The sequence below is a fragment of the Rhinatrema bivittatum genome, chromosome 4, assembly GCF_901001135.1.
Source record: "Rhinatrema bivittatum chromosome 4, aRhiBiv1.1, whole genome shotgun sequence".
NCBI classification, from domain to species: Eukaryota; Metazoa; Chordata; class Amphibia; order Gymnophiona; family Rhinatrematidae; genus Rhinatrema; species Rhinatrema bivittatum.
The window spans coordinates 277366289-277387482 of record NC_042618.1 but is presented as its reverse complement, the minus strand read 5'-3'; the positions used below and the strand labels follow the sequence as shown (position 1 = coordinate 277387482).

The window sequence follows — 21194 nt, the reverse complement described above, 5'->3', positions numbered from 1 at the left end:
GTAAATAAAAGCCAAGTATGCTACATTGCAAAATATTTTTAATCCCTGTGCTGTACTTGATGTATAAAGATACCAAGTTCTGCAGTGAAGTAAAATGAGATATTAACCTAATGTTACAACATATGGTGAAGTCACCCCGATGCAGAATAGTTATTCTGAAACACAAATCTGTCTGGGTTGAACCTGAAGGGGATAAGTATCAATAGCATGAGATTCATATAATTGTCAGACAATCTTAATTTGTGTTTAGATTTATCTTTCCTTTTGGAATTTTGTTTACAGTACTTACTACTGTAGTAACATTAAAAATATTAAAAGGGAATGATTGTTTGCAAACACAAGAGGCTATGATTCTTGCCATGTGATCATTTATAGTAATAAAAAATATCTATACTAGTCACCATTATGCTTGGAAGTTGTAACCACATCTCTTGAATAAATTTTGCATGGGAAAAAAAGTTACATCTCATCTCAGTTTAAATTATTTTCGCTGAAATATTCCACCTTCAAGAACCCTCAAGAATACCACTCACAAGATTGTAAATCACAAGTGGTATTTTTGAGATTGTGAGCTGTACAGGTTTTGCTCAGTACAGCGAATTAAATTATTTCTTGGTCTATGTTGCAGCTCCATCCCCTCCTCCTGTGGCTCTTATTTGAAGAGGGTAAAGGATTATTAGATGTGTGAGGGAATCAGTCAGATTTGCTGATAATTTGAGTTGCCTTTATGTACTGAATTTATTTTCTACCTTTTGAATTTTTTAAAAATTATATATCTCTAGATAGATATCTAAATGGATTACATATATATATATATATATATATATATATATATATATATATATATATATATATATATATATATATATATATATATCATCTTGCCTTTGATCCTTCTTTTTTCATACTGGCATTATCACTCAAGAATCCAAAGAAAATAAATCTTGGTGGGTGAAGACCTAAGATGCTTTGTTTGGATTCTACAAAGTTCAAACAGTGGTCTTCATACATTTTTCTTTTATTCCCCCATGTGATATCTATTATTATATAAAGCAAACATGTTTCTTACCTACATAAAATTGAGAAATAGACTTATTCCACAATTATCGGGCTACCATGGATTGCATATGCATAAACCTCAAAATGATTATATCTTCATACATAGCTGCATACCTGCATTTTACTACTGGAAAATCTTGGTCAGTTACAATGTGGCTGCTTTGGAAAAATCCTTAAGCATTTTATTTAACCAGCTGTCCTCTAGAGCTGTAGTATTTTTTCATGGGAGACCACAAACGCAGGTTGTCTTAACAGAGATGCTAATTAAACATGTAAACAAATCCATGCAGCTTAAATTTATGTTGACTTCCATTGTCATTGTCCTCAGTTTTCTTTCAGGGCAAAAATGGTACATTTAAGGAGTAATAGTGCAAAAGTACAGTTAAAGATGTAAATATTACATGTTTACATTTATCAAGGAAGATACAAAGCTTTAAAAAACTAGAGATGTGTAAGCAGAATTTATAGGAAGACTACAAACATGTGTGGTGCTCAGTTAGTAAAGTCAGTCCAGCACAGACATTTGATCTGAAATCTTTTATCAGACCACATAAAATGCAGTAGAGTGTAATATACACATAGATCTCCAGAAGTTAACATAAAAGAAAAACTCATTAGCCATGCATGTACCAAAATAATCAATGATGAATCCTAGGTAATTATATTTGTTGTCATGGACATTGCCAGAAACCAACAGTCAAGGAATACTAACACATAAAAGCTATGTTCCTTTTAAGAAGAACTATTATGTACATGGTGCTCTCTGTGCCAGTTGAGGCTGCTGCACCCAGTCCCACTATGTTATGAAACTACTGATAAGAATGGCAATAATTACTTATCCACGGTTATGGAATTCTTTGAGCAACCAGGCAGTTTAGAGGGAGCACCTCTTAAGAAGAATAAATTTCCACTGTTTGTAGAAGCATTCAGATAATTTTTTTTCTGCTTAATGAGAACTCTAGGTAATGCTAAAACAAATGCTAATAATTTAAAGGTGAATTTTAAGACCTGCGCGCGGGAGCAAGTCTGCGTGTTTGCCAGCTTGCGTACATGGACACGGCGATTTAATAGTATACGTGTATTTGGGCACGCATAGTATAAAATCGGTTATTCGCACGTACATGTGTACACGATTTTACATTGATGCGCATATTGCTGCCTCGATTGCATAAGTTTGGGGAATTTTAGTAGATATATGCTTCGTTGCAATTACCTGTTTCCCTAATTTGTTCCCAGTAAAGGAGAGGACTTCCTAAACTCCCTAACTTGCCTTTTTACCCTATTAGCCCTGACCCTTAAAACCCCACTGACTAACCCACTTCTTTTTGTTTCCTGACTTACACGCTTGTCCATAGCAGAAGTAAAGTTGCGCGGATATGGACTTCGGCGCGCGCTAGTGTGCGTAAATATTTACATGCTGGTTTCATTCATATTTCCTGGAATGACCATATCCCACCCAGACCACACACATGCCCCGCCCCTTTAATACAAATTTTTTTTTTTTACTCACGTACCAGAAGATATGCACATAACTAGGCACCTCTTAAAATCCGTGCAGTGCATGCTGGGCCAACATACACACATCTCCTGGCTTTGGCGCACATAGAGCTTTTAAAATTCACCCGTTAGTGTAATGTACAAAAAAGATTATTTTCACAAATGTATGTTGCAGGTAAAACAAAACTATTCACATAATTATACACTTTGTCTTCGACTTCTTTTTTTTCTTTTTACCATCTTTGCTCATCTTTTCTTTGTGTTTTCGTATTTCTCGAACTAATGTGTAAAAGGCATCATCAACTCCCTGTAAAGAAGTAAAAAAATAAATTATATTAAGATCACTTTTTAGAATTTTCGCCTTTTTTTGTACCTTTTTTAAAAAATTTGTTTATTGAGCCAAGAGCAAACAAACGTACAAAAACAATGATCCTAATACATAGCAATGCTAACCGATATGCCATGACAAAAAGTATCCCAAGAATTAACAGTTAGGCTCAATTTGTTTTGCAGTAGTAACATGTACCCCATCATTCATACACTAAAGACATACCTCATTCACACTACCTATTGCCCCTTGTTTATCTTATAGAATAGCAAACAAGAATTTAAAACTCAATTACACAAGGGTGAGCCATTCAAGGTTTTATTCCAAATTTAAAACTGCAGATGTGCCTAGTTAATTTGCAACAGCTACAGCTAAGGGCTTCTCATCTTTAAGAGTATGGCTAGAAACTACAAAAACGGAAAGGGAATGTGGTTTATGGTCTTTGTATATTCATTTGTTACAGGCATGATGTTTTCACTTTTTGCATTTGCAATGTTATAGTTCATGTCCTGTATTCCTTTTTCCAATAAAAATTTATTTAAAAAAAAAAAAAAAGTATGGCTAAATAAACTCTGAGAAAAAGCTGGTATGTCTCAAATAGCTATGCAATGGAATTTTAATATATTTGCTTTAGGTCATTTTTATAGACTCCAAGTGGCAAAAAGCTGTAAGAGCAAAGCAAGTTTGCATACTATATACACATGTTTTTCCGTAGATAGCAGAATGAGTTAACCATGACATGTGGGTGATGTCATCCAGCGGCTCCAAATGGACCTCTCTTTCAGCTAGTAGAGGCCCCCTCAGTTGATTTTAAAACTAACCTAGCGAGGTAGTGGACTCTCCAGGCAGGCAGGTGAGTATTCAGCATGGCTTATTCATCCTGTTCTCTACGGAAAACACATTTGCTTTTTCCATCAATAAGCAGAGCTGAATTAGCCATGCCATATGGGAAGTTCCAAGTGGAGGGTTGCAGTGGAGCATTTACTGAGTACTCAACCTAGACCCCATGGTGGAAAATTTACTATCAGTCTTTGAGAGATTGTCCAGACAATAATGAACTGCAAAGGTGACCATGTTGCAGCTATTGTACATGAGCTGCTGAAACAGCCATGGTTCTGACTTGATGAACCCTGATGGTTATCCATGATCTGTAAGCCTGCTAGAGTGTAGCACTGTGTGATGCAGTCTGCTAGTCAACTGGACAATGTACATTTTTCTGCTATGGCTAGTTTGTTAGGACCATAGGCGATAAAGAACTGAGAAGCCTGACAATGAGGCAGAGTTCTTCTCTTGTAGTATGCCCTTTTACAGTAAAATATGAAGGGTTTTTTTTTTTTTTATCTTCATGAGCATGTGGCCTTGGAAAGAATATAGGTAACATGATAAGAACATAAGAAATTGCCATGCTGGGTCAGACCAAGGGTCCATCAAGCCCAGCATCCTGTTTCCAACAGAGGCCAAACCAGGCCACAAGAACCTGGCAATTACCCAAACACTAAGAAGATCCCATGCTACTGATGCAATTAATAGTAGTTGCTATTCCCTAACGAGCGGATTTTAAAAGCCCTGCTCGCGTAAATCCGCCCGGATTTATGCGAGCAGGGCCCTCGCGCGCCTATTTTGCATAGGCCGCCAGCGTGCGCAGAGCCCCGGGACGCGCGTAAGTCCCGGGGTTTTTTAGGGGGCGTGTCGGGGGCATGGCCGAACGACGCGGCGCTTTGGGGGCGGGACGCGGCGTTTCGGGGGCGGGCCCGGGGGCGTGGTTTCGGCCCGGGGCATTCCGGGGGCGTGGCCGTGCCCTCCGGAACCGCCCCCGGGTCGGATCTCGGCGCGCCAGCAGCCCGCTGGCGCGCGTGGATTTACATCTCCCTCCGGGAGGCGTAAATCCATGGATAAAGGTAGGGGGGGTTTAGATAGGGCCGGGGGGGTGGGTTAGGTAGGGGAAGGGAGGGGAAGGTGAGGGGAGGGCGAAAGAAAGTTCCCTCCGAGGCCGCTCCGATTTTGGAGCGGCGTCGGAGGGAATGGAGGCAGGCTGCGCGGCTCGGCGTGCGCCGGCTGCCCAAAATCGGCAGCCTTGCGTGCGCTGATCCAGGATTTTATAAGATACACGCGTATCTTATAAAATCCAGCGTACTTTTGTTTGCGCCTGATGCGCCAACAAAAGTACGCGATCGCGCTTTTTTTTAAAATTTACCCCTAAGTAAACTTGATTAATAGCAGGTAATGGACTACTCCAAGAACTTATCCAAACCTTTTTTGAACCCAGCTACACTAACCACATCCTCTGGTAACAAATTCCAGAGCTTTATTGTGCGTTGAGTGAAATGATTGCTTTGAAAAGATGATGCTACTTTTGTTAGAAACTTAGGGTGAGTGCAGAGTACTACCCTTCTGTGAAAGGATTGCCTATAAAAAGGATAATGAACCAAGGCCTAAAGTTCATTGACTCTTCTGGCTGATGTGACTACTACAAGGAATATCAGTTTCCATGTTAGAAACTTTAGCACGGTCAAGCCAATGATTCAAATGGCAGCTTCACTGGTTATGCTATAACCACGTTAAAGTCCCATGGAGGTTTAGTATTCCATAAGCCTTTCATGAACTTGAATACTAAGGGATGAATGGCATAGGTTTACACTCAATTTGGGTATGGCAAGCTGCTATGGAACTGAGATATACTCTCACAGATGAGGTAGCAAGACTTGTAGCAGAAAGAATAAGTAACAGTAACAGTAATGCCTCTATATCGCTCCATGGTGAGACCACACCTTGAATACTGTGTACAATTCTGGTCGCCGTATCTCAAAAAAGATATAGTTGCAATGGAGAAGGTACAGAGAAGGGCAACCAAAATGATAAAGGGGATGGAACAGCTCCCCTATGAGGAAAGGCTGAAGAGGTTAGGGCTTTTCAGCTTGGAGAAGAGACGGCTGAGGGGGAATATCATAGAGGTCTTTAAGATCATGAGAGGTCTTGAACGAGTAGATGTGACTCGGTTATTTACACTTTCGAATAATAGAAGGACTAGGGGCATTCCATGAAGTTAGCAAGTAGCACATTTAAGACTAATCGGAGAAAATTCTTTTTCACTCAACGCACAATAAATCTCTGGAATTTGTTGCCAGAGGTTGTGGTTAGTGCAGTTAGTGTAGCTGGGTTCAAAAAAGGTTTGGATAAGTTCTTGGAAGAGAAGTCCATTAACTGCTATTAATCAAGTTTACTTAGGGAGTAGCCACTGCTATTAATTGCATCAGTGCATCAGTAGCATGGGATCTTCTAGGTGTTTGGGTAATTGCCAGGTTCTTGTGGCCTGGTTTGGCCTCTGTTGGAAACAGGATGCTGGGCTTGATGGACCCTTGGTCTGACCCAGCATGGCAATTTCTTATGTTCTTATGTTCTCACTGAACACGGCATGGTTAAAAGGGGAGGTGAAAGAAGCTATTTTAGCCAAAAGATCTTCATTCAAAAATTGGAAGAAGGATCCAACAGAAGAAAATAGGATAAAGCATAAACATTGGCAAGTTAAATGTAAGACATTGATAAGACAGGCTAAGAGAGAATTTGAAAAGAAGTTGGCTGTAGAGGCAAAAACTCACAGTAAAAACTTTTTAAAATATATCCGAAGCAGAAAGCCAGTGAGGGAGTCAGTTGGACCGTTAGATGATCGAGGGGTTAAAGGGGCACTTAGAGAAGATAAGGCCATCGCGGAAAGATTAAATGATTTCTTTGCTACAGTGTTTACTGAAGAGGATGTTGGGGAGGTACCCGTAATGGAGAAGGCTTTCATGGGTAATGATTCAGATGGACTGAATCAAATCACGGTGAACCTAGAAGATGTGGTAGGCCTGATTGACAAACTGAAGAGTAGTAAATCACCTGGACCGGATGGTATACACCCCAGAGTTCTGAAGGAACTAAAAAATGAAATTTCAGACCTATTAGTAAAAATTTGTAACTTATCATTAAAATCATCCATTGTACCTGAAGACTGGAGGATAGCAAATGTAACCCCAATATTTAAAAAGGGCTCCAGGGGCGATCCGGGAAACTACAGACCGGTTAGCCTGACTTCAGTGCCAGGAAAAATAGTGGAAAGTGTTCTAAACATCAAAATCACAGAACATATAGAAAGACATGGTTTAATGGAACAAAGTCAGCATGGCTTTACCCAGGGCAAGTCTTGCCTCACAAATCTGCTTCACTTTTTTGAAGGAGTTAATAAACATGTGGATAAAGGTGAACCGGTAGATATAGTATACTTGGATTTTCAGAAGGCGTTTGACAAAGTTCCTCATGAGAGGCTTCTAGAAAAAGTAAAAAGTCATGGGATGGGTGGCGATGTCCTTTCGTGGATTGCAAACTGGCTAAAAGACAGGAAACAGAGAGTAGGATTAAATGGGCAATTTTCTCAGTGGAAGGGAGTGGACAGTGGAGTGCCTCAGGGATCAGTATTGGGACCCTTACTGTTCAATATATTTATAAATGATCTGGAAAGAAATACGACGAGTGAGATAATCAAATTTGCAGATGACACAAAATTGTTCAGAGTAGTTAAATCACAAGCAGATTGTGATAAATTGCAGGAAGACCTTGTGAGACTGGAAAATTGGGCATCCAAATGGCAGATGAAATTTAATGTGGATAAGTGCAAGGTGATGCATATAGGGAAAAATAACCCATGCTATAATTACACAATGTTGGGTTCCATATTAGGTGCTACAACCCAAGAAAGAGATCTAGGTGTCATAGTGGATAACACACTGAAATCGTCGGTGCAGTGTGCTGTGGCAGTAAAAAAAGCAAACAGAATGTTGGGAATTATTAGAAAAGGAATGGTGAATAAAACGGAAAATGTCATAATGCCTCTGTATCGCTCCATGGTGAGACCGCACCTTGAATACTGTGTACAATTCTGGTCGCCGCATCTCAAAAAAGATATAATTGCGATAGAGAAGGTACAGAGAAGGGCTACCAAAATGATAAGGGGAATGGAACATCTCCCCTGTGAGGAAAGCCTAAAGAGGTTAGGACTTTTCAGCTTGGAGAAGAGACGACTGAGGGGGGATATGATAGAGGTGTTTAAAATCATGAGAGGTCTAGAACGGATAGATGTGAATCGGTTATTTACTCTTTCGGATAGTAGAAAGACTAGGGGGCACTCCATGAAGTTAGCATGTGGCACATTTAAAACTAATCGGAGAAAGTTCTTTTTTACTCAACGCACAATTAAACTCTGGAATTTGTTGCCGGAGAATGTGGTTAGTGCAGTTAGTATAGCTGTGTTTAAAAAAGGATTGGATAAGTTCTTGGAGGAGAAGTCCATTACCTGCTATTAAGTTCACTTAGAGAATAGCCACTGCCATTAGCAATGGTTACATGGAATAGACTTAGTTTTTCTGTACTTGCCAGGTTCTTATGGCCTGGATTGGCCACTGTTGGAAACAGGATGCTGGGCTTGATGGACCCTTGGTCTGACCCAGTATGGCATGTTCTTATGTTCTTATGTTCTTAACATCTCGAGAACAATAACATTTTGTACCCAGCTCAATATGATTTCAGAAAACATCTAAGCATAGAAATCTGATTATTAACCTTGTATGATACAATACTTAGAGGATTTGATAGAGGTCAAAAATTTCTGCTGGTACTATTAGATCTCTCTGTAGCTTTCGATATGGTAGACAATAATATTTTAATTAACAGACTCACAGAAATCGGACTAGCAGATACAACCCTACAATGGTTCTCATCCTAACTAAACAGGTTTTTTTGAAGTAAAAATTCAAAGCCCCACCTCAAAGAAAATAAATTTAGAATCTGGTTTGCCCAAGGGTCTTCATTGTCTGCTACGTTATGTTACCAATCTGCCATCTGTTAGCAGGAATGGGCCTGACCTACTTCATTTATGTTGACAATATTCAGTTTCTGGTACTGATTAATGATTCCATTGAAAAAGAGCTCAAAACAACTTCCATGTACCTATCGGTAATAAAAACCTTACTAAATCACATGAAACTCATACTCAAATGTAAAGAAAACAGAAAAATATTTCCTGGATAGAAAAATGGTTACGGACAAACTCCCGCCTCTCAAAGTTGACGACACCCATACTGAAATTGAATTAACAACTTTCACCAGGGATCTTGGGGTGTTTTTGGCCACTGAACTCAATTTGAAAAAACATATTGCCTTAAAAGTGAAATACGGTTACCATAAATTATATCCTGAGACACCTAAAACCATTACTATCTGTAAATGACTTCAGGACCGTTCTACAACTCTTAACCTTTGCCAACACAGACTACTGTAACTCCATGCTACTCAGCCTGCCTGCCTCTACACTGCGTTCTTTACAGGTTCTACAGAATTCAGCGGCAAGACTATTAACAGGGAAAAAGAAAATTGATCACATTATACCCGTAATGATTTCCCTACACTGGCTCCCAGTAAAATAGCTAATCCAATTTAAAGTACTATGTTTACTGCATAAGATCATTAATGGTGAGCAAACAGACTGGCTAAATGCATCAATCAGGCTACATGTCCCAGAAAGAAATCTTTGTTCTGCCAGTAAGGGCCTATTAATTCTTTCCATAAGAACAGCCCATTTATGCGACGTTCGAAACAGAGCAATTTCCCTAACAGGCCACAACATTTGGAACTCACTACCATTACCCCTACGCACACATCCCAATTCCAAATGATTTAGGTCAAACCTGGCTTTTCACTAAAGCATTTGAGGAATCACTCCAAGACAGGAACTGAAAACTATCAAAGACATACCCCCTTTCCCTATGACCACTAACCAATTTTAGCTTTATTTTAACAAGTTTTAATTTATCTTTTATTGTGAAACCATTGTATTACTATTGTTATTAACAAATTTTTAAATTCTTGTTTTGGAAATAATTGTATCATCTAATGTTGCATTATTTGTAAACTGTTATGATGGTCCAACCGAATGACAGTATATAAAATCAAATAAATAAAAATAGTAAATGACAGCAGATAAAGACCAAAGGTCCATTCAGTCTGCCCAGCAAGTTGCTTTTGGTAATAACTGCTGCTCTGTGCAGCTTACCCCCTTGCCAACTGTAGTGCTTTTATCTTGAGGCTAACCATCTGGAAGCTTAGGGCTTGCCCCATTTGTTCATGAAAAAGGAGTTAACACCTTAAATCTGAATTAGCTACAATAAAAAAGGAATTAGAAACCACCAAGGAACCTTAACCACTTTACAGCATTCAGGATTCTTTCCTCAATTATCACAGAAGATTCAGAACCCAGAAACAAGTGGTTTACAGTGAGCTCAAGTCGGATAAGATATGTGACTCAGACACAGCCCAGATGCCCTCCCCCACTTGCACACAGTATCCAGAAGCCCAAGAATAAATGGTTTCCAATGGGTTCCAGTAGGATAAGACCTGTGATGCACGGACACCAACTCTCTCAAGTGATTCAATTACAAAATGTCTTCTCTGTATTGGAAAATGAAGACGCTCTAACAATTGAGACTGAAATGTATCTGAAAGGAAAGAAGAAATTATGTGCACACAAATTCCATAAGGCAACCAAAAAACATTAAGAGAAAGCTCATTCTGTTGGGGGAGAGTCAGAGGCACTAATTTTCAAAGTGAACACGATAGTGAAATGTGTTCCAGGATCCTCAACTGGTAGAAATGCAAATAGGTTAGGTCAATGCAATCAGTGAATAAAGTAAGGACTCTGAGGCTGACATTATCATCCATCCAGGAAACAATGACCTTGCTAGAAACAGTATCCAAGTGGTACGGAGAAATTTCCAGACTCTGGGGAAGCATATTAGGCACATGGTGAAGACTATTGCCTTTTCAGAAGTATTACGTGTTCATGGAAAGGGGAAGGAGAGCCTAAACTAACTAACTAAATAAATAAACAAATATATATATATATATCTTATGCTGCGGCAGTCAAAAAGGCAAACAGAATGTTGGGAATTAATAGAAAGGGAATGGTGAATAAAACGGAAAATGTCATAATGCCTCTGTATCGTTCCATGGTGAGACCGCACCTTGAATACTGTGTACAATTCTGGTCGCCGCATCTCAAAAAAGATATAATTGCGATGGAGAAGGTACAGAGAAGGGCTACCAAAATGATAAGGGGAATGGAACAGCTCCCCTATGAGGAAAGACTAAAGAGGTTAGGACTTTTCAGCTTGGAGAAGAGACAGCTGAGGGGGGATATGATAGAGGTGTTTAAAATCATGAGAGGTCTAGAACAGGTAGATGTGAATCGGTTATTTACTCTTTCGGATAATAGAAAGACTAGGGGGCACTCCATGAAGTTAGCATGTGGCACATTTAAAACTAATCGGAGAAAGTTCTTTTTTACTCAACGCACAATTAAACTCTGGAATTTGTTGCCAGTGGTTACTGCAGTTAGTATAGATGTGTTTAAAAAAAGATTGGATAAGTTCTTGGAGAAGTCCATTACCTGCTATTAATTAAGTTGACTTAGAAAATAGCCACTGCTATTACTAGCAACGGTAACGTGGAATAGACTTAGTTTTTGGGTACTTGCCAGGTTCTTATGGCCTGGAATGGCCACTGTTGGAAACAGGATGCTGGGCTTGACGGACCCTTGGTCTGACCCAGTATGGCATGTTCTTATGTTCTTATATATATTATATATATTTATATATATAAAACTTCAATGCATGGCTCAAAACCTTGTGTATGGAAGAAAGGTTTGGATATATTGGGGGCTGGGGCCATGAATGTAACAGTAAAAGGTTCTATGTCAAAGATGGCTTATATCTGTTTGTAGCAGAAAAAAGGATCCTAAGTGAAAAATTCAAAAAACATATGCCATAAGGCATTTAAACTACAGGACGGGGGTAGCAGAAAGAAATTGGAATGACACCCGTGACATATCCAAGAGATGGATGAAGAATACAAAATTCAGCTGAATAGAGCAGAAAAGATGTCCAAACAGAACAGCAAGCTGATGGAGAGAAGCTGGAAAGCTATGAGCACAAATGCCCGTAGTCTGGGCAATACAATTCCAGAACTGCAGGCTCTAATGGTGGAAGTGGATTGGGAGATCGTTGCTGTAACAGAGACATGGTTCACGGAGTCTCATGATTGGGATAAGTCTATTCCTGGCTATAACTTATTAAAGAAGGGCAGAGACGACAGGAAAGGGGGAGTAGCAGCACTTTATGTCAAAAATAATATCCAAGCAACTGAAATGCAAGGGTGTGGGGTAGGGAAGAAGCATTGGGGTAGATTTTTAAAAACGGCGCGTTCGCGTACTTTTGTTTGCGCTCCAGGCGCAAACAAAAGTACGCTGGATTTTAGTAGATACGCGCGTAGCCGCGCGTATCTGCTAAAATCCAGGATCGGCGCACGCAAGGCTGCCGATTTTGGGCAGCCGGCGTGCGCCGAGCCGCGCAGCCTGCCTCCGTTCCCTCCGAGGCCGCTCCGAAATCGGAGCGGCCTCGGAGGGAACCCTCTTTCGCCCTCCCCTCACCTTCCCCTCCCTTCCTCTACCTAACCCACCCCCCGGCCCTATCTAACCCCCCCCCACCTTTGTCGATGGATTTACGCCTCCCTCTGGGAGGCGTAAATTCACGTGCGCCGAGACGCAACCCAGGGGCGGTTCTGGAGGGCGCGGCCATGCCCCCGGGCCCGCCCCCGAAACGCCACGTCCCGCCCCCAAAACGCTGCGATCAGCCCCCCCCCCCCCCGACACGCCCCCGACAAAAAACCTCTGGACTTACGCGAGTCCCGGGGCTCTGCGCGCGCCGGCAGGCCTATGGAAAATAGGCGCGCAAGGCCCTGCTCGCGTAAATCCGGGCGGATTTACGCGAGCAGGGCTTTTAAAATCCGCCCCATTATGAGCATAGCTCCCTCTAAGCTAAGCATATGAATGATCGCACATACACTTTCACAGTGTCGCTCACAGGTTTTACGTGGTCACTCACATGCTTATTTTCTTTGTGCTATATACAGAAATGCAAAGCTAATACTGGTGCTGAAAAATTGTTGCTCACACAGAAAAAAATTTGCACACACCTAGTCACTCCTTGGAGGGAACATTGATTTTGGGCTGTTCTTTAAAAAAAAAACAAAACCCCCCCAAAAGGATTGTGCTTCCAGTTACATTGGTGTGGTCTATAGGCCTCTGATTCAATCAGAAGAGCCAGACAGAAAACTGATCAAAGATATCCAAAAAGTAGGAGAAAAAAAAAAAGAGAATTGTTGCTCATTGGAGATTTTAATCTGCCAGATGTAGACTGAAGTATCCCTTCTGCGGAATCTATAAGAAATAGAGAGATAATAGATGCCCTTCAAGGGGCTCTGTGCAAACAAACAGTAATGGAACCCATGATACTTGACCTGGTGCTCACAATGTGCGAGTAAATTCAGATACATATGAAGATACAGAGAAGTCGCAAAAAGATCCAAGTTTTGAATTTCACAAATACAGATTTTGTTGAAATGGGGATGTTCCTGGAGGAAGAATTAGCAGACTGGGAGAAAATGGGTGAGGTGGAACAACAGTGGGACAAATTAAAAGAAGCTATTACAAAGGCAACAAATCTATGTGATAGTAAAGTAAACTAAAGTAACAGGAAAAAAACCCAGATATGATTCTTAAAGGAGGTGGCTGAAAAAATAAAGGCAAAAAGAACAGCATTCAGGAAGTATAAAGGATCCAAAAAGAGGAACACATGGAAGAATACCTGATGAAACTGAGGGAGACAAAAAGAAATCAGGAAAGCAAAAGGTTAAGCAGAAGAAAGGACTGCCAAAGAAGTAAAGCAAGGTGACAAAACATTTTTCAGACATATCAGAGAAAAAAAAAAGACCACCTGAAGTGATATGGTGAAATTGAAAGGTGACAGGGAGTAATGTATGGAGAAAGACGAAGAAAGAGCAGAAATATTAAACAAATACTTCCGTTCAGTGCTCACTAAAGACCCTGAAAAAGGACCCTTGTTGATTAACAAGACCATGGATGGGAGTGGAGTAGATGCAACCCCCATTTACAGAAGAGAATATATGGGAAGAACTAGGATACTGAAGGAGCTTAGAGATGTGCTGTTGGGTTCGCTGAAAGACCTGATCAATAGAGCCCTGGAAAAGGATGATTGGAGAAGAGCAATTGTGGTCCTGCTTCACAAGAGAGGTAGCAGGGAAGAGGCTGGAAGCTACAGGCTGGTTAGCCTCATTTCTGTGGTGGGAAAATTAATAAATACTCTGCTGAAGGAAAGGATAGTGAACTATTTACAATCTGTTGGGTTGCTGGAACCGAGGCAGCATGGATTCACCAGGGGAAGGTCCTTCCAGACAAATCAGACTGATATTTTTGATTGGATGACTAAAGAAATGGATCAAGGAAGAGCGCTCGATGTGATTTACTTGGATTTCAGCAAAGCTTTTGATATGGTTCTGCATAGGAGGCTCGTGAATAAAATGAGAAGCTAGGGAGTGGGTGCCGAAGTGGTGGAGTGGATTACTAACTAGTTTACTGACAAAAGACAATATGTTTTGGTACCCACTCTGATGAGAGAATGTTGCTAAGTGGAGTACTTCAAGGATCGTTTTTGGGACTGGTTCTGATCAAAATTTTCATGAGCAACACTGCGGAGGGGTTAGAAAAGTGCCTTTTTGCGGCTGATACTAAGATTTGCAACAGGGTGGATGCACCTGAAGGATTAGTGAGAATGAAAAGTGATTTAAGAGAACTTGAAGAGTGGTCGAAGAGTCGGCAGCTGCGATTCAATGCCAAGAAGTGCAGAGTCATGCACTGATCTCTAGACTCTAGAATAGTGCACTGATCTCTGCACTGATCTCTGACTCTAGAATAGTGCAGAAATCCAAAAGAGCTGTATGTGATTTGGGAAGGGAGGGAGGAGACTCATCAATGGAGCAGGAAAGGGACCCTTGGGGTTGATTGGGTTTAGTGAGCTGAAGGTGGCAAAGCAATGTGATAAGGCAGCAGCTAAAGCCAGAAAGATTCTGGGCTGCATAGAGAAGAATAACTAGCAGAAAAAGGGAAATGATAATGCCTTTATACAGATCCTTGGTGAGGCCTCACCTAGAGTACTGTGTTCTGTTCTGGGGATCATATCTAAAAAAGGATAGAGAAAGGTCTAGAGGAAAGCAACCAACATGGTAGGGGATCAGTTTCAGAAGACACATGAGGAGAGGCTGAAAGATCTAAATATGTATACCCTGGAGGAGAGGAGGTGCAGGGGAGATATAATACCAGTTGGAGAGTTTGTTTGCCCACTGCAACTCCCAGTTTGTTTTTGTCAAAAGAAACAAAAAGAGTTGGATGGATTTCCTATGGACTGCACTGCTGTCTAGGTAAAATGCAAGTACATGCTTACAATCCAAAGTGTGTAAAACTCTCGCCCTGGTGAGATTGAGGCCTTGGGAAAAAGGTGGGCAAGACTATAGACTGATTCAAGTGGAAGGCAGTAACCACCTTGGGAAGAAATTTAGGGTGAGTTCGCAGGACCACTCGGTCATGTAGGAACCTTGTATAGGGTGAGTATGTGACAAGTGCTTGTAACTCACTCACCCTTCGAACAGATGTAATGGCTACTAGGAAGAGAACTTTCCATGTAAGAAATTTAACATCGCAGGAGTGCAAAGGTTCAAACGGGGAGTGCATGAGCCTTGTAAGTACTACATTTAGGTCCCATTCAGTGACTAGTGGCCATAGAGGGGACTTGAGCTGCATTAGACTCCTCATAAATCTACTCACAAGGGGTTGCGCTGTTACCGGGGCACCCCCAACTCCTTTGTGGTACGCAGAGATAGCACTCAGGTGTACCCTCACCGAGGAAGTCTGGAGACCAGAGTCTGAAAGGTGCCAGAGATAGTCTAATAGAGATGGCGTGGGGCAGGAAAAGGGATCGATATCTTTTTGCGTGCACTATATGGTAAATCTATTCCACTTAAAATGATAGGATTTTCGTATGGAAGGCTTCCGTGAAGCTACAAGCACTTGAGAGACATCAGTTGAAAGGTTGAGTGGTTGGAGGATCAAGCTTTCAATATCCAGGCTGTGAGGGATAGGGTCTGAAGATTCGGATGGCGTAACATGCCTTGGTCCTGAGTTATGAGAGTGGGCGCTGTGCCCAGGCGAATGGGTTCTCTGATCGAGAGGTCGAGAAGCATGGGAAACCATACTTGTCGAGGCCAATATGGGGCTATGAGTATCATTGACCCTTTGTCCTGCTGTAGCTTCACTATAGTTTTGGCTATTAGCGGTATCGGGGGATACGAGTATAGGCCTGTGTTCCAGGGGCGAGAGAAGGCATCCATGGCTAACTGGTTCTGTTGCCTGTGCAGGGAGCAGAATCTGTCCACTTTGTGATTCAGTTCGGATGCAAAGAGGTCTATCATTGGTTGACTCCAGTGTTGGAAGATTCTGGTCGTTACTACAGGATCCAGAGACCACTCGTGGGGATGGAACTGGCGGCTGTGGCGATCTGCTACTATGTTTTGAATGCCTGCCAGATAAGTGGCCCGTAGATACATGGAGTGTGCAAGGGCCCCGTCCCAGATCTGCGCGGCTTCTTGGCAGAGGAGATAAGAGCCTGTGCCTCCCTGTTTGTTCAATTACCACATTGCAACTGTGTTGTCTGTTTGTATGAGAACAGTCTTGTGTGAAAGGCAGTCCTTAAACGCATATAGAGCATAACGTATACCTCAAAGCTCCAGGAAGTTGATCTGAAATGTTGCTTCGAGCTGTGTCCAAGTGCATTGAGTTTGAAGGTTGTTCACATGAGCTCCCCAACCCAAGTTGTATGCGTCTGTGGTTAAAGTCACTTGCGGGACTGGTTGCTGGAAGGGTAGACCTGTTAGCAAGCTGGCTTTGTTTGTCCACCAGAGAAGTGATAAACGTAACTGGTTGGTTACTTGAATCTGGGATGAAAGTGGTTGACTGGCTAGGACCACTGAGATTTCAAAGTCCATTGAGTTATTCTCATGGCCAGTCTGGCCATAGGAGTGACGTGGACCATGGAAGGCATGTGGTCCAGCAACATTAAGAATTGATGGGCTGAGGTCGTATTCTTCGTACGCAGAGAGACAGCTAATCTGGAGAGTGTGTCTGCGTGGTCGTAGGGCAAGAAGGCCTTTGCCACTGTGGTGTCCAAATCTGCTCCGATGAAAGTCAGGAGGTGAGATGGAGTCAGGTGGGATTTTTAGTAGTTGATGAAAAATCTCAACGAGTGCAGGCTGACGAGTGAGCTTGAGAGCGTCGTGAGCTCCTTGCTTGGATTGGCTCTTGATGAACCAGTTGTCCAGGTAAGGAAAGACGTGTATGTGTTTCTTGCACAGATGGGCCGCAGCCACTGCCAGGCACTTTGTAAATACATAGAGAGCCGAGGCAAGCCTGAATGGCAGGACCCAGTATTGAAAGTGTCGATGTCTCACTAGGAAGCGCAGGAATTTGTGGTGATGTGGGAATATGGAAATGTGAGCGTAAGCGTCTTGAAGATCTAGAGAACAGAGCCAATCTCTGTTTTGCAGAAGTGGAAGCATGGTGCCCAAGGACACCATCCTGAATTTTTCTTTTCATAGAAATTTGTTGAGGTTGTGGAGGTCTAAGATGGGGCGGAGGCTGCCTGATTTCTTTGGAATGAGAAAATAGCGGGAGTAGAGCCCTCTGCCCTGCTGTGCTCGGGGAACAGGTTCCATGGCCCTGGTGCCCAGAAGGGTAGACAGTTCTAACTCTAGAATAGTTGTGTGATCTTTTTGCATCCACAGTGTATTGGGCGGTGAATCCGGGGGTAATGTGAGGAAGTTTAGATGGTATCCCTGGATTATGATAGATATAACCCATTGGTCTGCGGTAATGTTGAGCCAATTGGTTATGAAATGATGAATTCGACCTCCTACTGGTAAATATGGTTCTGGATTTATGGAGTGGCTGCTGTTCTCTGGAAAGGTTTCAAAAACCAGATGCTTGGCCTATTTATGAAGGTGGCTGAGACCTGGATGTTTTGGGCTGTCGAGGATGTACTCTCTGAGACGGCCTAACTGTCTGCACACGAGATGTAAGTGGGTAGTATCTGTGTGGGCGATAAAATGGTTTTTTAGGGTCCCTTCTGGTGGATCTTCTCACTGAAGAAGGGGTTTCAGTAGTCATTGTTAATAATTGATGCAGGGTCTCATTGTGGTCTTTCGATTGAGCCACTGTGTCTTGTATCTTGTCACCAAATAGATTTTCACTGGTGCATGGTAAATCGGCAAGTGTCTTGGATTTCAGGTCTCAAGTCAGAAGCTTTTAGCCAGGCCCACCTCCTGGCGCTGATTCCTGTCGCTGACATTCGAGAAGCTGTCTCAAAGGAGTCATAAGCAGCACAAACTTCATGTTTACCCACCTCTAGGCCTTTATGTAATATAGCATTGAGACTGTCTTGCTGCTGTTGAGGAAGAGAGTCAGCTACTTCCTGAACTTGCTTCCATAGATTCCTTTGGTATTGTGTCATGTACAGTTGGTATGCAGCTATTCGTGACACTAGCACAGAACCTTGAAACATTTGCGACCTAAATCGTCCAGGAATTTTTGGATCTTTACCAGGAGGTGAGGAAGAGTGCGGTCGAAGTCTTCTGGATTTCTTTTGTGCAGATTCAACTACCACTGACTGATGGGGCAGTTGTGGTTTTTGGAATCCAGCGATGTGTTGGACCAGATAAGTTGCATCTGTACTTTTATTCACTGGCTGAACAGCACAAGAATGTTCCCAGAGGCGATGCTGTAGATCTACTAGTACCTCGTGTACTGGGATGACTACGACTTCCTTTGGAGCATCAACAAATTGGAGAACTTTCAATGTTTTGTGCCTTGTGTCCTCCTCTGTAATAAGAACAAAGGGAATTGTCTCTGACATCTCCCTAATAAAATTGGCAAAGGAGAGGTCTTCTGGGGGAGATTTTCTCCTTTCCTCTGGAGGAGATGGTTCCGACAAAATATCCTCCGTGGATGCGTCTGTGTCCACTGCTTCCCATGTGTCAGAAAAGGTCGCTAGTCGAGATCCTGAAGGATGGAAGAAGGCTGGTGCTGTAGGACGTATTGGCACCGATGGATCCTTCGATGGCCTCAATTGATGCGCGGTGGCACTGATGGAGGTTTCGGAGTCACCGGGGGCATCAATGGAAGACATGGGCCTCTCTGTCCCGAGAGCCCTGATGGACCAGGCATCGGTTTAGGCATTGGTGAAATGGGACTGGAATCTAAGTCCTCATCGTCTGAAGAGCAGGGAATGGGAATTGGGGCTTTCAGAGGCTGCACGGGTTGCTTTGGCATCGGTGGCACAGGACGTGTTGGAAGGGTACCGATGAGTGTATTGAGTCTGGTTAGCAACAGTGCAAATATCTATGACTCCGGTGTCAGTGCCGGTATGGGGGCCGGTACCGGTGGATGTAGGTCTTGGAAAGCATTGAGCACTGCCTGGTGGATAAAACCATCCAGTTCCTCCCTGAAAGCTGGTGTAGATATCGCAGCTACAGGGGGTGGAAGGCTAGGCATTACTGGCACCACCGCAGGAACCTATGGGGGCTCAGTACCCGGCACAAATGTCGGTGGAGATCGCCTTGGTTGTTTGGGTGAAGAAGCTCCTCTATCCGTGTCCTCTTCACAAGCGGATCAATAGCCAACGAAGCTGATGCAGTGTCGGAACCGGCACCGGGGGTAGACTCGCGTTGGTGCTGCTGTCGGTGCTTCCCTCAGTGCTCGGCCTGGTCTTTCCCCAGTGCTGAGGTAGATGATGTCGATGCCTTTGACGGAGTCGGTGACGGATGGTCACCACTGCCCTGGCGCTTCCGGCGAGGTTTTATGACCAACTTTTTCGATGCTCCTACCAGTGATGATTGGGTGGACGTAGATGGAGTCAGTTTAATTTTAAACAGGGTGTCCATCTTGTCGAGGCGAGCCCGCCTACCCTTCAAAGTCATCTGGGCACAGCACACAGATGTGGGTCAGTAATCGACATGGTTCGGGGGCAATCCGGACATTTTTCGGAAACCTGTTGCCATAATGGCAGAGGTTGAGGCCCAAAAACGGTCGATGGCCTGCTGGTACCGAAAATAAATTGGAGCGGGACCGATCCGGGATAGTAATTTTTTACTCACTGAATGATGTAAAAGGTTTCCCGATGGGAGACCCTATGAGGGAATATTTTTCTGAGGAAATTAAGATTTTTCCATGAGGAAATTTGTGTGAGAATTCTCAGAGCTCCTAACTGCGAGGCAAACTAGAGCACGGAAAAAAAAGAGACTGAAGGGAGACCCCTGTGGCTCGAGGGATCATGGCATGCTGGGCATGCTCTGTGTGCCAATCAAAAGTTCTAGAAACTTTGACAGAAAAGTTTTCTGCGATAGGGCTCCATCCAGTGACGTCACCCACATGTGAGGACTACCATCCTGCTTGTCCTGGGATAAATATTTCTTCATGGAGAGGTTTGTGGATGCCTGAAATGCTCTCCCAGAAGAGGTGGTGAAGATAAAAACAATTAATGAACTCAAATGGGCAATGGACAAACACTGTGGATCCCTAAAGGCATAAAGAAAGGGATGGTGTAACATTTCTTCATTGGGGTAACCTGCACAGCGCAACAGTTACTACTCCAGATCACATAGTGTAACCTGCAATTACTACCCTTAACAGAACACATGGGGGGAAACCTGCACAGAATAGCAGATACTACCATAAACAAATTTCTGGGCAGACTGGATGGACCATCTGGTCTTTATCTGCTATCATTACTATTTTATTATCTTAAGGGTAATATGTGCCGCTCCGTGCAGTATGTAGTTCAGTAAGTCTATGTGAATGGATTTAAGGTGTTGTGATGACACCATGTGAAGAATCTTTTCTATTTAAAATCATATGTTTTTCTATTTGACAGTTTTCTGGCAGCTAGTATAATGTCCCCAAACTTAAGTAGAGAAAAACTGGAAATTAATGAGCGTGCAACATCCAAGATGTCAAGCTGAAAGAGGATAGGTTCAGGATGGAACAAACATCCTCCTTTTTGAGTCAATATTGATGAGTTTGATCCAAAAGGAATCAGAGGACTGATGGACAGCTGTACCAGATATGCGAACCAAACCTGTCTGGGCCATGCTAGAGTTACGAGGATCAGTTGGGCCTGATCTTTGATAACTTTTTGCACCATTCAGGTTATCAGTGGCAGCCCATTAATCAAAATAAGCACGACAACAGTTTTTTCCCCTAGCGATCATGCCCTTAACTCTTTCTTTGCCACACTTGATTACGTTTTTTGTAATTATTCTCATCTAC

At 42.6% G+C, this 21194-nt stretch overlaps 1 protein-coding gene across 4 annotated transcripts in view; it reads right to left on the bottom strand.

The window, feature by feature from the left end:
* Positions 1-1505: 1505 nt before the first annotated feature.
* KRAS (KRAS proto-oncogene, GTPase) overlaps positions 1506-21194 on the bottom strand; it is a 325522-nt gene continuing 305833 nt past the window's right edge. For 3 of the 4 annotated variants that reach the window (XM_029600136.1, XM_029600138.1, XM_029600137.1), the window contains exon 6: positions 2768-2863. Coding sequence is in view for 1 of the 4 variants with exons in the window: in XM_029600139.1 (XP_029455999.1) it covers positions 2747-2863 (117 nt within the window). In the remaining 3 variants the exon portion in view is untranslated. Of the gene's footprint in view, positions 2864-21194 lie in introns of all 4 variants that reach the window. The other variant, XM_029600139.1, reaches the window with a different exon arrangement.